This window comes from Macaca fascicularis, chromosome 19 (genome assembly GCF_037993035.2).
Source record: "Macaca fascicularis isolate 582-1 chromosome 19, T2T-MFA8v1.1".
In the NCBI taxonomy this organism is placed as follows: domain Eukaryota; kingdom Metazoa; phylum Chordata; class Mammalia; order Primates; family Cercopithecidae; genus Macaca; species Macaca fascicularis.
This window is the reverse complement of record NC_088393.1, coordinates 56822629-56839647: the sequence shown is the minus strand read 5'-3', so window position 1 is coordinate 56839647 and position 17019 is coordinate 56822629. Positions and strand designations below refer to the sequence as shown.

General features: G+C 50.3%; 1 protein-coding gene across 46 annotated transcripts in view; it reads left to right on the top strand.

Moving 5' to 3' along the window:
• Positions 1–16757, top strand: part of PLEKHA4 (pleckstrin homology domain containing A4) — a 31928-nt gene extending 15171 nt beyond the window's left edge. For 23 of the 46 annotated variants that reach the window (XM_074024104.1, XM_074024098.1, XM_065534735.2 and 20 more), the window contains 8 exons: positions 856–954; positions 6678–6818; positions 8195–8294; positions 8365–8441; positions 12293–12454; positions 14656–14714; positions 15792–15904; positions 16299–16757. In XM_074024104.1, the coding sequence (XP_073880205.1) occupies positions 856–954; positions 6678–6818; positions 8195–8294; positions 8365–8441; positions 12293–12454; positions 14656–14714; positions 15792–15904; positions 16299–16561 (1014 nt within the window). In that variant the 3' untranslated portion in view covers positions 16562–16757. The remainder of the gene's footprint in view (positions 1–855; positions 955–6677; positions 6819–8194; positions 8295–8364; positions 8442–12292; positions 12455–14655; positions 14715–15791; positions 15905–16298) is intronic. The other 23 variants (XM_074024112.1, XM_074024108.1, XM_074024105.1 and 20 more) reach the window with 3 other exon arrangements.
• Positions 16758–17019: the final 262 nt, after the last annotated feature.

The window sequence follows — 17019 nt, the reverse complement described above, 5'->3', positions numbered from 1 at the left end:
AATATTTAACACTTCAGGTACTTGGCACATGGTAAGCAATACTTAAGTGTCAGTTATAACTATTATCTGCAAAATGGAGACGCTAATAGTAACTACCTCATAGGAATTAAATGAGAGCTGAGAACGGTGCCTAGCCCATGGTCAATGCCCAATAAGTGTTAGCTGATATTATCATTGTTATTGTTGGTATTGTCAAGGAAGTTCCTGCTGCCGCAGGGTGAGTGGGTGCTATGGTTATTATTTTTTTTTTGAGACGGATTCTTGCTCTGTTGTTCAGGCTGGAGTGTAGCGCCCGGATCCAGGCTCACTGCAACCTCTGTCTCCCTGGTCCAACTGATTCTCCTGCCTCAGCCTCCCGAGTACCTGGGACTACAGGCCCTCGCCACCACTCCTGGCTAATTTTTGTATGTTTAGTAGAGACGGGGTTTCGCCATGTTGGCCAGGCTGGTCTCAAACTCCTGACCTCAAGTGATCCGCCCGCCTTGGCTTTCCAAAGTGCTGGGATTACAGAATTGAGCCACCGCTCCTGGCCTGGTGCTGTGGTCTTTTGACTGTCTAATGAATTCATTAGATCTGTAGACTCTGCTACCTAGGAGAGTGCAGAAGTAATCCTGGGGATTCAGGGAATGCTGTTACTTGTCTGTACTAGCAGTGCACTGGAATTGCAGGTTCCATACAGACTTTGGGGTTCCCAGTAGTCCAAGCAAAGAGGCCCGTGGGAATTGTAGTCCATATGACCTCAGGACTCCAGGGACCAAGCTCCCTTACCTCCTTCTTAGCTGACAAATGATAGGGTAGGGAAGGATCTGGTGGGAGAGGGAGCTAACCTGTGTCTCCCCCTTTATGCAATCTGAGGAGCGAGAGAGGGTTTGGGACACATACAGTGGCCTGGAGCAGGAGCTGGGCACCTTAAGAGAGACCCTGGAGTACCTGCTGCACCTCGGTTCTCCCCAGGTAAATCCCTGCTTGGAGACCCCAAGACCCACCCCCAACTCCAAGTTCTGCCTGGAAGTCCTTTCAGCATTTAATCTCCGCCCACGGAATCGGAGCCCCCCTCAGTTCACCCTTACCCTGCTTTCTGTCCTTGCAATCTAAACCCCTTATTTTAGTTAAGACCATGCCCTTTAGGGTTTGTTTTCTTATTCTCTCATTTGAATTTTAATTAATCTTCAATTTTGAATGCCGTTTTCTCGAGCTGTTATCCAATTTCTGCCGTAAAGTTGTTTATTTGCTTGTTTGTTTTTGACACAGAGTCTCACTCTGTCACCCAGGCAGGAGTGCAGTAGCACAATCTTGGTGCACTGCAACCTCCACCTCCCAGGTTCAAGTTATTCTCCCACCTCAGCTGCCCAAGTAGCTAGGGCTACAGGCACATGCCACCACATCTGGCTACTTGTTATATTTTTTGTAGAGACATGTTGGTCAGGCTGATCTTGAACTCCTGCCGTCAAGTGATCTGCCTGCCTTAGCCTCCCAAAGTGCTGGGATTACAAGCATGAGCCACTGCGCCACGCCTAATTTCTGCTGTAAAGTTGGCTATAATTTTACAACATTCCTCTTTTTTTTTTTTTCCTTTGAGACGGAGTTTAACTCTTGTTGCCCGGGCTGGAGTGCAATGGCACGATCTCAGCTCACCGCAGCTTCCGCCTCCCGGGCTCAAGTAATTCACCCACCTCAGCCTCCCCAGTAACTGGGATTACAGGCGCCTGCCACTACACCTGGCTAATTTTGTATTTTTAGTAGAGACGGAGTTTCTCCATGTTGGTCAGGCTGGTCTTGAACTCCAGACCTCAGGTGATCCGCTGCCTCGGCCTCCAAAAGTGCTGGGATTACAGGCGTGAGCCACCGTGCCCGGCCTACAACATTCTTTTTAAAAAATGTATTGTGAGTACATAGCAGATGAATATATTTATGGAGTACATAAGGTATTTTGGTACAGGCATGCAATGTATAATAACCCCATCATGGAAAATGGGGCGTCCATCCCTTCAAGCATTTATCTTTTGTGTTACAAACAATCCATTATACTCTTTTTTTATTTTTATTTTTATTTTTTTGAGACAGAGTCTTGCTCTATTGCCCAGGCTGGAGTGCAATGGCACAATCTCGGCTCACCACAACCTCCACCTCCCAGGTTCAAGCAATTCTCCTCCCTCAGCCTCCCAAGTAGCTGGGATTACAGACGCCCGCCACTACGCCCGGCTAATTTTCTATTTTTGGTAGAGATGGGGTTTCAACATATTGGTCAGGCTGGTCTTGAACTCCTGACCTCAGGTGATCTGCCCACCTCGGTCTCCCAAAGTGCGGGAATTACCAGAGTGAGCCACTGCGCCCGGCCTACTATTTTATTTTTATTTTATTTATTTTATTATGGTTTCTGAGATGGAGTCTCGCTCTGTTGCCCAAGATAGAGTGCAATGGCACAATCTCAACTCACCGCAACCTCCGCCTCCCAGGTTCAAGCAATTCTCCTGCCTCAACCTCCTGAGTAGCTGGGATTACAGGCATGTGCCATCATGCCCAGCTAATTTTGTAGTTTTAGTAGAGACAAGATTTCTCCATGTTGGTCCAGCTGGTCTTGAACTCACAACATCAGGTGATACACCGGCCTCGGCCTCCCAAAGTGCTGAGATTACAGGCGTGAGCCACCGCACCCAGCCCTTCTTTTATTTTTTATTTTATTTACTTATTTATTTTGAGATGGAGTCTTGCTCTGTCTCCAGGCTAGAGTGCAGTGACACAATCTCAACTCACTGCAACCTCCGCCTCCCAGGTTCAAGCAATTCTCCTGCCTCAGCCTCCCAAGTAGCTGAGACTGCAGGTGTGCGCCACCATGCTCAGCTAATTTTTGTATTTTTAGCAGAGACGGGGTTTCACCATGTTGGCCAGGATGGTCTAGATCTCTTGACTTCATGATCTGCCCACCTCGGCCTCCCAAAGTGCTGGGATTATAGGCGTGAGCCACCGTGCCTGGCCAATGCCTTTTGTTTTAATGCCTACTTTCAGCCCCTCTATTTATTTATTTATTTATTTATTTTATTTTATTTTATTTTTTGAGACAGAGTCTGGCTCTGTTGCCCAGGCTGGAGTGCAGTGGCTGGATCTCAGCTCACTGCAAGCTCTGCCTCCTGGGTTTAAGCCATTCTCCTGCCTCAGCCTCCGGAGTAGCTAGGACTACAGGCGCCCACCACCTCGCCCGGCTAGTTTTTTGTACTTTTTGTTGTTGTTGTTGTTGTTGAGACAGAGTCTCGCTTTGTCGCCCAGACTGGAGTGCAGTGGCCGGATCTCAGCTCACTGCAAGCTCCGCCTCCCGGGTTCACGCCATTCTCCTGCCTCAGCCTCCCGAGTAGCTGGGACTACAGGCGTCCGCCACCTCGCCCGGCTAGTTTTTGTATTTTTTAGTAGAGACGGGGTTTCACCGTGTTAGCCAGGATGGTCTCGATCTCCTGACCTTGTGATCCGCCCGTCTCGGCCTCCCAAAGTGCTGGGATTACAGGCTTGAGCCACCGCGCCTGGCCAGTTTTTTGTACTTTTTAGTAGAGAAGGGGTTTCACCGTGTTAGCCAGGATGGTCTCGATCTCCTGACCTCGTGATCCGCCCGTCTCGGCCTCCCAAAGTGCTGGGATTACAGGCTTGAGCCACCGCGCCCGGCCTATTTATTTATTTTTTATGAGATGGAGTCTCGCTGTGTTGCCTAGGCTGGAGTGCAGTGGTGCAATCTCGGCTCACTGCAACCTCCGCCTCCCGGGTTCAAGCAATTCTCCTGCCTCAGCTTCCTGAGTAGCTGGGACTACAGGTGCCCGCCACCACGACCAGCTAATTTTTGTATTTTTAGTAGAAACGGGTTTTCACTATGTTTGTTAGGCTGGTCTCAAACTCCTGACCTTCTGATGTGCCCGCCTCGGCCTCCCAAAGTGCTGGGATTACAGGTGTGAGCCACCACGCCTGGCCAGTGGCTTTCATTTTAATACCTACTTTCAGATCCAGAGCTGCTCTCTCCCCTGGTTCTAAATCTCTCCTCTGAAGTCATTCTCTCACTAGCAAAGATCCAACCCTCACCCTTTCTTCCATCTTGCAAGTTCATCTCTTGCATCCCGCATCCTGACTTTTGCTGTTAAATTTATCCTCTGGAGTTATAGTTCTAAACCCTTTCCCTTAGTGCAAGCTCTGCTCCTAAAATATAAACCTCATTGCTTAGCCTCAGACCTGCTTCTTCACTCTAAGTCTAGCCATCAAGTTATAAATCATGTATGTTTAAAAACATTGACACGGCCGGGCACGTTGGCTCACGCCTGTAGTCCCAGCACTTTGGGAGGCCAAGACAGGTGGATCACTTGAGGTCAGGAGTTCGAGACCAACCTGACGAACATGGTGAAACCCTGTCTCTACTAAAAATACAAAAATTTGCTGTGTGTGCTGGTGCACGCCTGTAGTCCCAGCTACTCAGGAGGCTGAGGCATGAGAGAATCGCTTGAACCTGGGAGGCACAGGTTGCAGTAAGCCGAAATTGCGTGCCACTGTACCACTGCACTCTAGCCTGGGCGACAGAGGGAGACTTGGTCTCAAAAAAAAAAAAAAAAAAAAAAGGTCGGGCGCGTTGGCTCATGCCTGTAATCCTAACACTTTGGGAGGCCGAGGTGGGCGGATTGCCTGAGTTCAGGAGTTTGAGACCCACCTCGGCAACACAGTGAAACCCCGTCTCTACTAAAATACAAAAAATTAGCTGGGTGTGGTGGCGTGCATCTGTAGTCCCAGCTACTTGGGAGACTGAGGCAGGAGAATTGCTTGAACTTGGGAGGCGGAGGTTTCAGTGAGCCGAGATCACACCATTACACTCCAGCCTGGGTGACGGAGCGAGACTCTGTCTCAAAACAAAAAACAAAGAAACAACAACAAAAAAACAAAAACAGAATCAACACCTAAGCAGGGCATGGTGGCGTGGGCCTGTGGTCCCAGCTACTCGGGAGGCTGAGGTGGAAGGATTGTTTGAGCCCAGGAGTTTGAGTGTACAATGAGCTATGATTGCACCACTGCACTCCAGCCTGGGTTACAGAAAAAGGCCCTGTTTCAAAAAAGATCCCAAAACAGGCCAGGTGCAGTGGCTCATGCCTGTAATCCCAATCCCAGCACTTTGGGAGGCCAAGGTGGGCGGATCACGAGGCCAGGAGTTCGAGATCAGCAGTTCGAGATCAGCCTGACCAACATGGTGAAACCCTGTCTCTACTAAAAATACAAAAAAAGTAGCTGGGCGTGGTGGCGTGCACCGGTAATCCCAGCTACTCAGGAGGCTGAGGCAGGAGAATCGCTTGAACCTGGGAGGCGGAGGTTGCAGTGAGCCGAGATTGTGCCACTGCACTCCAGCCTGGGTGACAGGGAGAGACTGCATCTTCCAAAAAAAAAAAAAAAAAAGCATTGATGCCAGATGCATCTTCTTACTCTAAGCTTCTCCCACTTGATCCTAAAACGCAGACTTGCCAAAAACAGACCCATGCCAGGTGCAGTGGCTCATGCCTGTAATCCCAGCACTTTGGGAGGATGAGGCAGGTGGATCACCTGAGCCCAGGAGTTTGAGGCTAGCCCGGGCAACATGGTGAAACTCCGTCTCTACTAAAAATAAAAAAGAAAAAATTAGCTGGGCCTGGTGATGCAAGCCTGTGGTCCCAGTTAGTGAGGAGGCTGAGACGGAAGGATCGCTTGAGCCCAAGAGTTCGAGGATGCAGTGAGCTATGATCAAGTCATTGCACACCAGCCTGGGTGACAGAGGGAGAGACCCTCACCAGAAACAAACAAAAAGAACAGACTCTCATATATTCGTATGGTCACCTATTTATAACAGATGTAACACAGTAAAACAACATAGAAAGGCCGGGCGCGGTGGCTTAAGCCTGTAATCCCAGCACTTTGGGAGGCCGAGGCGGGCGGATCACGAGGTCAGGAGATCGAGACCATCCTGGCTGACACGGTGAAACCCCGTCTCTACTAAAAAATACAAAAAACTAGCCGGGCGAGGTGGCGGGCGCCTGTAGTCCCAGCTACTGGGGAGGCTGAGGCAGGAGAATGGCGTGAACCCGGGAGGCGGAGCCTGCAGTGAGCTGAGATCCGGCCACTGCACTCCAGCCTGGGCGGCAGAGCGAGACTCCGTCTCAAAAAGAAAAAAACAAAAAAAACAAACAAAAAAAACAACATAGAAAGAAAGGAGTTTTTTCTTTTTCTTTTTTTTTTTTCCTTTTCGAGACAGTGGCTTGCTCTGTCGCCCAGGCTGGAGTGCAGTGGTGCGATCTCAGTTCATTGCAACCTCCACCTCCTGGGTTCAAGCGATTCTCCTGCCTCAGCCTCCCGAGTAGCTGGGATCACAGACACCCACTACCACCCCTGGCTAATTTTTTTGTACTTTTAATAGATAGGGGGTTTCACCATGTTGGCCAGGTTGGTCTTGAACTCCTGATCTCAGGTGATCCACCCGCCTCGGCCTCCCAAAATGCTGGGATTACAGGCGTGAGCCACCATGCCTGGCCAAAAGACAGCTTTTTCAATTCATCTAGATAACCACATGGAAAAAAAAAATACCAACTCCATAAATATAGCCCAGCTGATTTCAGACCTTTGCAGGGGCCTATTAGCTGAAACCCTCCTGCGTTTTCCCACCTTTAAGTAACAAATTCCTTTCCTCCCCACAGGACAGAGTGTCCGCTCAGCAGCAGCTGTGGATGGTGGAAGACACGCTGGCAGGTCTGGGTGGCCCCCAGAAACCGCCCCCACACCCTGAGCCTGACTCCCCATCTCCCGTGCTCCAGGGCGAGGAGTCCTCAGAGAGGGAGGTAAGATGCACACAACTCTCTCTCCACCCCTACCTTTCTGTCCCACCTGTCCTTGGCTCAGTCTATTCCCCACCCACCTCTTTAATTCTTCCTTGATCAGCTAACCCATCTCGCGCAAGTGTCCTAATTTCTGGAAGCCTTTGTTTTTCTTTGGTTTTTGGGTGTTTTTTTTTTTTTTTTTTTTTTTTTTGAGACAGAGTCTTACTCTGTCACCCAGGCTAGAGTCCAGTGGTACGATCTTGGCTCACTGCAACCTCCGCCTACTGGGTTCAAGTGATTCTCCTGCCTCAGCCTCCGAAGTAGCTGGGATTACAGGCGCCCACAACCAAGCCTGGCTAAGTTTTGTATTTTTAGTAGAAACGGAGTTTCACCATGTTGGCCAGGCTGGTCACGTACCCCTGGCCTCAAGTAATCCGACTGCCTCGGCCTCCCAAAGTGTTGGGATTACAGGCTTGAGCCACCTCACCCAACCAGGATATTTTTTAAAGCCTGTTGCCCAGGCTGGAGTGCAGTGGCTCGATCTCGGCTCACTGCAAGCCGAGTGAGCCACTCGGCTCCTTGCAGTGAGCCGAGATCGAGCCACTGCAAGCTCCACCTCCCGGATTCACGCCATTCTCCTGCCTCAGCCTCCCGAGTAGCTGGGACTACAGGCGTCCACCACCACGCCCAGCTAATTTTTTTTTTTTTTTTTTGTATTTTTAGTAGAGATAGGGTTTCACCGTGTTAGCCAGGATGGTCCCGATCTCCTGACCTTGTGATCCGCCTGCCTCGGCCTCCCAAAGTGCCGGAGGATTACAGGCGTGAGCCACTGCGTCCGGCCTTAAAAAGTTTTTGTAGGAAAGGGATCTTGCTTGTTGACCAGCTGGTCTCTAGCTCCTGGCCTCAAGTGATCCTCCCACCTTGGCCTCTCAAAGGGCTGAGATTACAAGCACAAGTCTCCGTGCTCAGATCTGGTTTATAGTATATATATATTTTTTTGAGACAGAGTCTTGCTCTGTCACCCAGGCTGGAGTGCAATGGTGCGATCTCAGCTCACTGCACCCTCCAACTCCTGGGTTCAAGTGATTCTTCTGCCTCAGCCTCCTGAGTAGCTGGGATTACAGGCACCTGCCACCATGCCTGGCTAATTTTTGTATTTTTAGTAGAGACGGGGTTTCACCATGCTGGACTAAGCTGGTCTTGAACTCCTCAGTTGATATGCCTGCCTCGGCCTCCCAAAGTGCTGGGATTACAGGCATGAGCCACTGTGCCCGGCCTGGTTTAATAGTCTTAATCCTATTCAGACTGTATTCCAATTCCTAAATGCTTGCAACATGTTAATAATAATAATAATAATGATCATGATCGTCATTATCCCCCTTTTCTAATCCCCGCAGAGCCTGCCAGAGTCCTTGGAACTGAGCTCCCCTAGGTCCCCCGAGACTGACTGGGGACGGCCTCCTGCAGGCGACAAAGACCTGGCCAGCCCTCGCTTAGGTGAGCATCCTGGTCGGGTGGGACTTTACAGAAATTCCCGTCCTCACCAAGTCCCGTTCTGTCTTTCCAGGTCTTGGGTCTCCGAGGGTCTCCCGGGCTTCCAGCCCTGAGGGTCGCCACCTCCCTTCCCCACAGCTGGGAACCAAGGTAGGCTGTAGGTCCATCTTGTAATCCTTGCATCTGACCAACAGGGACCCTCACACTTCTGGGAAACAGCTAGTAACAGAGCCTTCTAAGGCCACACTCAGAGCAGAGAGAGCACTGCTTGTTAAGAGCATTGAGATTGATTTTTGTCTCTGTTGCTTCTAAGCCATGTGACTTTGGGTCAGTTATTAAACCTCTCTGTGCCTCCACTTTTTCATCTCTAAAATGGAGCTAAAAGCAGAACCTACCACCTAGGGCTGACACAAAGATGAAAACTAGATGAATGAGGCCAGGTGTGGTGGCTCACGCCTGTAATCCCAGCACTTTGTCAGGAGTTCGAGACCAGCCTGGGTAACGTGGTGAAACCCCGTCTCTACTAAAAGTACAAAAATTAGCCTGGCATGGTGGTGGGCACCTGTAATCCCAGCCACTTGGGAGGCTGAGGCAGGAGAATCGCTTGAACTCAGGAGGCAGAGGTTGCAGTGAGCTGAGATTGCACCATCGCACTCCAGCCTGTGTGGCAAGAGCAAAAACTCTATCTCAAAAAAAAAAAAAAAAAAAAAAAGACTCCCTGAGTGGAACAGAATGCTGATTTCATGTGGCCCTGAAGTTCAGAAATTAGTGGACTTCCAGCGGCAGGAATGTTTAGGAATTGGTTGACATTAAGCTGTGGAAGCGCTGTGCTCTGTGTCTGTTGCTGATTGGCTGGTGTTCAGAAGCATGGAGCTATCACTGATTGGCTGATTTTCAGAAGTACGGATCCATCACTGATTGGCCAGCCTGCAGAAGCATGTGAACGTCACTGATTGGCTGATTTTCAGAAGCTTGGTTCCATCGCTGATTGGCTGGCTTTCAGAAGCCTTTGGGGTACCTGTTGGGATTATTTGATCACATAGATATAAAAGCACTTCTTGGGGTAGGGAACGGTGGCTCGTACCTGTAATCCCAGCGCTTTGGGAGGCCAAGGCAGGCAGGTCATCTGAGGTCAGGAGTTCAAGACCAGCCTGGCCAGCTTGGTGAAAACCCTGTCTCTACAAAAATACAAAAATTAGCTGAGTGTGATGGCGGGTGCCTGTAATCCCAGCTACTTGGGAGGCTGAGGCAGGAGAATCACTTGAACACAGGAGGCAGAGGTGGCAGAGACCCAAGATTACACCACTGCACTCCAGCCTGGGCAACAGAGCGAGACTCTATCTCAAAGTAATAATAATAATAACAATAATAATAAATAAGTAAAAGCATTTCTTGGCCGGTGGTGTTGGCTCATGCCTGTAATCCCAATACTTTGGGAGGCCAAGGTAGGTGGATCATTTGAGCCCAGGCGTTCAAGACCAGCCTGGCTAATATAGCCATCTCTACAAAAAAATAATAAAAAGCTAGCTGTGGCTGGGTGAAGTGGCTCACGCCTGTAATCCCAGCACTTTGGGAGGCCGAGGTGGGTGGATCACCTGACGTCAGGAGTTCAAGAGCACACTGGCCAACGTGGCAAAACCCCATCTCTACTAAAAATACAAAAATTAGCCGGGTGTGGCAGCGCGCACATGTAATCCAAGTTACTTGGGAGGCTGAGACAGGAGAATCGCTTGAACCTGGGTGGCAAAGGTTGCAGTGAGCCAAGATCGCGCCACTGCCCTTCAGCCTGGGTGACAGAGCAAGACTCCATTTCAAAAAATAAAAAAATAAAAAGCTGTGCGTGGTGGTGTCCACCTGTGGTCCCAGCTACTTGGGAGTTTGAGACGTGAGGATTGCTTGAATCCAGGAGGTCAAGGCTGCAGTGAGCCATAATTGCACCACTGCACTCCAGCCTGGGCAACAGAGGGAAACCATGTCTAAAAAAAAAAAAAAAAAAAAAAGGCCGGGAGCAGTGGCTCAAGCTTGTAATCCCAGCACTTTGGGAGGCCAAGACGGGCGGATCACGAGGTCAAGAGATTGAGACCATCCTGGCTAACCCGGTGAAACCCTGTCTCTACTAAAAAATACAAAAAACTAGCCGGGCGAGGCGGCGGGCGCCTGTAGTCCCAGCTACTCGCGAGGTTGAGGCAGGAGAATGGCGTAAACCCGGGAGGCGGAGCTTGCAGTGAGCTGAGATCCGGCCACTGCACTCCAGCCCGGGCGACAGAGCGAGACTCCGTCTCAGAGAAAAAAAAAAAAATGCATTTCTTGTGCTTACTTGTTATCATGGATACAAAGGCAATCAATCAAGCCTTTCCTAGGAAGATAGGAGAGGCACTTTTTGATTCTCAGTGGTTTGTCACGGGCATGGGTGATTGGAGCCTCCTGGGAACATCACTTTTCTTGGAACATACTCTTCCCTCACCCCAACCCCGTGGTTTCAGGGGCTGCCAAGGTCCAGAGCACAGGGGTGGACTAGTGAGTTCCAAGGATTTCAGGGCTTAGCAAAGAAAAAGCTATGACCGCCAGATGGCAGTAGCACACAGGAGCTTTATTTGGCAGACACTGACAGATTTGTCTATGGGGGAAGTCACACCCAGTGTGAGACACTCCAGAGGCTACCGTGTGAGGGTGAGGACCACTGCACAGGAGGGGAGGAAGGCAAGCTCCCAAGAGAGAGGGACTGGAGAAGGGGCTTACATCTGGGTGATGCCAGCCAGCAGTATGTAGAGGGTTCTCTGGATCAGAGAGCTCCAAAGAGCAGCGGGGGCTTGGGGCTCATCTTACCTTTGGGTAGCAGATGTTGGGCACAGTCTCGGGGTATACAAAGCAGGCAGACTGCATGGCTGAAAAGATCTGCTTATTAAGACTGTGTTTAAAACAATTGGATGTGTAGAAATCTGAGTTTGCTGCTACCAAGCTTTTAGGCCAATGGTCTGGCCTGCTGTGAAGAAATTAACATTGGCCAGGCGCGGTGGCTCACGCCTGTATACCCAGCTACCTGAGAGACTGAGGCAGAGAATTGCTTGAACCCAGGAGGCAGAGGTTGCAGTGAGCAGAGATTGCGCTACTGCACTCCAGCCTAGGTGACAAAGTGAGACTCCGTCTCAAAAAAAAAAAAAAAAAAAAAAGAAATTAGCAACATATACAGTGTAATATACAGTGGTGATATACAGTGGCCAGTGGCCATCATTTATATAAACGGGACTCAGGATTGCTCAAAGCAGAGGAAACTGCAGGGGCTGTTTCTACAATAAACACAGATCCATGCTATCTCGCTGGCATGTTTAACTGGAAGCTCCAGCAATGAGTGCTCTCTCTCTCTTTTCTTTTTACTTTTAGATATGGGGTCTTGCTCTGTCACCCAGAGTGGAGTACAGTGGCACGATCATAGCTCCCTGAAGCCTTGAACTCCTGGGCTTAAGTGATCCCCCTGCCTCAGCCTCTTGAGTAACTGATAGGCGTCCACCACCACATCTAACAAGTTTATGTTTTGTAGAGATGGGGTCTTGCTGTGTTGCCCAGGCTGTTCTCAAACTCTTGGCCACAAGTGCTCCTCCCACCTCAGCCTCCCAAAGCTCTGGGATTATAGTCGCCTACCACTGCACCTGGTCTTTTCCCTCTCTCCTTGTTTAAGCAACATATATATATATTTTGAGACAGAGTCTCGCTCTGTCATCCAGGCTGGAGTGCAGTGGTGTGATCTCGGCTCACTGCAACCTCCACCTCCAGGGTTCAAGCAATTCTTCTGCCTCAGCCTCCCAAGTAACTAGGATTACAGGTGCCTGCCACCATGGCCAGCTAATTTTTGTATTTTTAGTAGAGATGGTATTTTGCCAAGCTGGTCTTGAACTCCTGACCTCAAGTGATCCTCTCGCCTCAGCCTCCCAAAGTGCTGGGATTACACGAGCCACTGTGCCTGGTCTAAGGGTTGGGTCTTGGGATGTTTCTCACCTCCTTAGGCCCCGGTGGCCCGGCCCCGAATGAGTGCCCAGGAGCAGCTGGAGCGGATGCGCAGAAACCAGGAATGTGGACGGCCCCTCCCTCGCCCGACCTCCCCGCGGCTCCTCACCCTGGGAAGGACACTGTCCCCAGCCAGACGCCAGCCTGATGTGGAGCAAAGGGTGAGGAGAGGAGGACTGGGGCTGGGCGGTGGGGTGGTAGTAGGTCCTCTTCGCCTACTTTGAGTCCCTTTCTGTAAAATGGAGATAATGCCTACCTCCTTACTCCAAGCTGGATTTCCAGATTTACCTCAGTTTGTACTTGTGCTAAAGTCAGCTTCCTGGACTGGTTAGTGGTGGGTGGACAGGAGTGGCAGTGAGGGGAGGACAGTGGGTGGGGGCGGGGGGTCGCAGATCTGGATTGGAAGCCTAGTTTTTCTTCTCAGTTGCTATGTGTTGTCAACAGCAAGAAAGCAAAAAAAGAAAATGTAAGACAGCAAGAAAATTGATTTAATTCATGCCCTTTCAGTAGGGAGAACATCCCAGATCTGAGCATCAGAGTGTCTCAGATATCTCAGGATGGTTTCCCCTTAGATGTTTTCTTTTTTTGGCCGGGTGCGGTGGTTCATGCCTGTAATCCCAGCACCCTGGGAGGCCAAGGAGAGCGGATCACCTGAGGTCGGGAGTTCGAGACCAGCCTGACCAACATGGAGAAACCCCGTCTCTACTAAAAATACAAAATCAGCTGGGCGTGGTGGCGCAAGCCTATAATCCCAGCTCCTCGGGAGGCTGAGGCAGGAGAATCACTTGAACCCAGGAGGTGGAGTTTGCAGTGAGCTAAGATTGTGCCATTGCACTCCAACTTGGGCAACAAAAGTGAAACTCCGTCTCAAAAAAAAAAAAAAAGTGTTTTCTTTTTTCGAGGACGAGGTCTTGCTCTGTCTCTCAGGCTGGAGTGCAGTGGTGCGATCTCTACTCACTGCAACCTCCACCTCCTGGGTTCAAGTGATTCTCGTGCCTCAGCCTCCCGTGTAGCTGGGACTACAGGGATGCGCCACCACATCCAGCCAATTTTTGTATTTTTAGTAGAGACAGATTTTCACCACATTGGCCAGGCTGGTGTCGAGATCCTGAGCTCAAGTGATCCTCCTGCCTTGGAAGGAGGTGCTAGGAATACAAGTGTGAGCTACTGCACCTGACCTCCCCTTAGATTTTTTTTTCTTTTTTTGAGATGGAGTCTCCCTTTGTTGCCCGTGCTGGAGTGTAGTGGCGGAATCTCGGCTCACTGCAACCCCTGTCTCCCAGGTTCAAACAATTCTCCTGCCTCAGCCTCCCAAGTAGCTGGGATTGTAGGCCCACGCCACCATACCCTGCTAATTTTTTTGTGTGTTTTTAGTGGAGATGGGGTTTCACCATACTGACCAGGCTGTTCTTGAACTCCTGACCTCAAGTGATCTACTCACCTTGGCCTCCCAAAGTGCTGGGATTACAGGTGTGAGCCACTGCACCTGGCCCCTTAGACTTTTATAGAAAGGATTTAGACAGTCACGGGGGTGGTGGTGGAGGTTGGATTTCTGAACTCATGTGCTGCTTTATAGGAACACAGGTAAAGTTAAACATTGTCAGTCGCTGGGTGCTATGGCTTACCCCTGTAATCCCAGTACTTTGGGAGGCCGAGGCAGGAGTAAGAGACCAGCCTAGGCAACATAGCAAGACGTTGTCTCTACTAAAACTAAAACTAAAAATAATTAGCCAGGCATGGTGGTGTGAGCCTGAAGTTCTATTTACTCAGGAGGCTGAAGCAGGATTAGTTTGAGCCTGGGAGGTTGAGACTGCAGTGAGCTATGATCACGCTGCTGTACTCCATCCGTTCTAAAAAATGAATAAATAAAATAAATTTATTTTTATTTTTATTTATTTATTTTTTTTGAGACAGTGTCTCGCTCTGTCGCCCAGGCTGGAGTGCAGTGGCCGGATCTCAGCTCACTGCAAGCTCCGCCTCCCGGGTTTACGCCATTCTGCTGCCTCAGCCTCCCGAGTAGCTGGGACTACAGGCGCCCGCCACCTCGCCCGGCTAGTTTTTTGTATTTTTTAGTAGAGACGGGGTTTCACCGTGTTAGCCAGGATGGTCTCGATCTCCTGACCTCGTGATCCGCTTGTCTCAGCCTCCCAAAGTGCTGAGATTACAGGCTTGAGCCACCGCACCCGGCCAATAAATTAATTTTTAAAAATTCAGTGCCTACGGAAGCATAGGAAAAACAAAACAAAACATTGCCAGTGTTTTTGGGCAATTTCATTCTCTTTTGGAGCCCCTTCACTTCACCCTCAAAATGAGAATGTGGGGCTTCCAGGTGAGGAGTTCTAATGCCCCAATTCCTTTCCAGCCTGTCGTAGGACACTCGGGAGCCCAGAAATGGCTCAGAAGCTCTGGGTCTTGGAGTAGGTAAGGAACTGGAGGGCGTATCAAGGGAGCAGGAAAAAAAAATTTGCATAAGCAAAGGGGAGTAGCATTATTATTGGTCTCCTGAATATGGAACTACAAATCGCAACCCTTCTAGATATGCTTACGTTCCCGGGGCATCTGAAACAAAACCGGAAAGCCCTAGATCCGTAGTGATATCTTTAGTTCCCCAAATTCCCTTGGTCAATAGCATAGCCTGCTTTTGCATCAAGGAAATTGGGTGGTAGTGATTTCCGAATGGACTACAAATCCCATAATGCATGTGGGCGGTATGAGGGCGGTGCCATGTTTAACATCTGTTAGAGACACGTGCTAGGAACTACAACTCCCAGAAGGGCACGCGCGGTACCCGGGTCCCCACTGTGCGAGCTGTTCAGTTTTTATTTTTATTTTTACTTTTGTTTTGTTTTTTTTGTTTTGTTTGTTTGTTTTTTGAGACGGAGTCTTGCTCTGTCTCCCAGGCTGGAGTGCAATGGCACGATCTCAGTTCACTGCAACTTCCTCCTTCCGGGTTCAAGTGATTCTCCTTCCTCAGCCTCCCTAATAGCTGGGATTACAGGCGCCCATCACCATGTTTGGCTAACTTTTTTGTATTTTTTAATAGAGACTGGGTTTCCCCATGTTGGCCAGAGTGGTCTCGAACTCCTGACCTCAAGTGATCCACCCGCCTTGGCCTCCCCAGGTGCTGGGATTACAGGGATGAGCCATCGCACCTGGACTGTTTTTTTTTTTTAAATTTTTAATTTTTGTTGGTACATAGTGGGTGTACATATATTTACGGGATAAATGAGATGTTTTGATACAGGCAGGCAATGTGAAATAAGCACGTCATGGGGAATAGAGTATCCATCCCCTTTCAAGGATTTACCCTTTGATGTATAAACAATCCAATTACACACTTTATTTTAAAATGTACAATTAAATTATTATTGACTATAGTCACTCTGTTTTGCTATCTAATAGTAGGTCTTATTCATCCTTTTCTTTTTGTACCAATTAACCCTCCCCACCTCTCCCCCATGTACACACCCCACCCCCAATCTTCTTTTTTTTTTCTAGTCCAAGGAACACCACCCCTTACTTGCCGACTTCCGAAGGTCACCGGGAGCGGGTTCTCAGCCTCTCCCAAGCCCTGGCTACTGAGGCGTCGCAGTGGCACAGAATGATGACAGGTGACTGGCTGGGGATGTTGAACTTCTGGGTTTTAGGGAGGAGAAAGCTGGAGACCTGGAATCCCAGGTCCTGGAGAGGAGGGGTCTAGGGGCCGGTGGGAATTTTTTATGTTGGCGAGGAAAGAGTTGGGCAGAGTTTGGGAGTTTTAGGTCTCAGGCAAGAGTGGACTGGGTTCCGGGACACTTGGGAGGAGGGGAGGAAGAGGTCAGGGGGCGGGGAGAGGACCGACATCTGAGTCTGAAAGAGGTCTGGACTGGGGTGTCCAGACTCCTGGGTCTGAGGGAGGAGGGGCTGGGGGCCTGGACTCTTGGGTCTGAGGGAGGAGGGGCCTGGGAACCCGGAGTCCTGCTGCTGAAGTTTGCCATTCTTATGTCTCCCACTCATCCTCTCTAGGTGGAAATTTGGACTCCCGGGGAGACCCTCTTCCCCGTGTGCCGCTGCCTCCTTCGGACCCCACGCGCCAGGAGACCCCTCCCCCAAGATCTTCCCCGGTGGCTAATTCGGGTTCCACAGGGTTCTCTCGCCGAGGGAGTGGGCGTGGAGGAAGTCCCGCCCCCTGGGGGCCCACGTGGGATGCCGGGATCGCCCCTCCGGTCCTGCCCCAAGACGAGGGGGCGTGGCCTCTGCGAGTCACTCTGCTACAGTCCAGCTTCTAACCCGCCCAAACGTGGCAGCCAATCGGAGCGTGAGCACGTGGTCTGGAGGTACCGCCGGAGATCTGGGACCACTCAGGGCATCAGGGGCGTGGTCTGGTCCCCATCGCCCGTCCGGGAGGGAAATGGTTTCTATGGCCAAAGTTTGATTTTCTCAACACTGTCTAAATTTGGATTAAAACTTTGAACTTTTAGTCAATAGCTTTGTTTCTGTCTGTTTGGGGTTGTTGCACTGGGGTCTCTGAGGGGCAGAGCCGGAGTCGTGCACTCCTGGGTCCTGAGAGAGGAAGGGACAGGGTGCTTGGACTTACAGGTCTCTGGGAGGAAGGGATAGAGAATCTGATCCCTCAGTCTGAGAGTGGAGGGGCCTGGGTCAGGATTCCCGGGTCTGAGGGAGGAGGGGTTGGGACCCTGACTCCTGGGTCTGAGGGAGGAGGGGCTGGGAGGCTGGACTCCTGGGT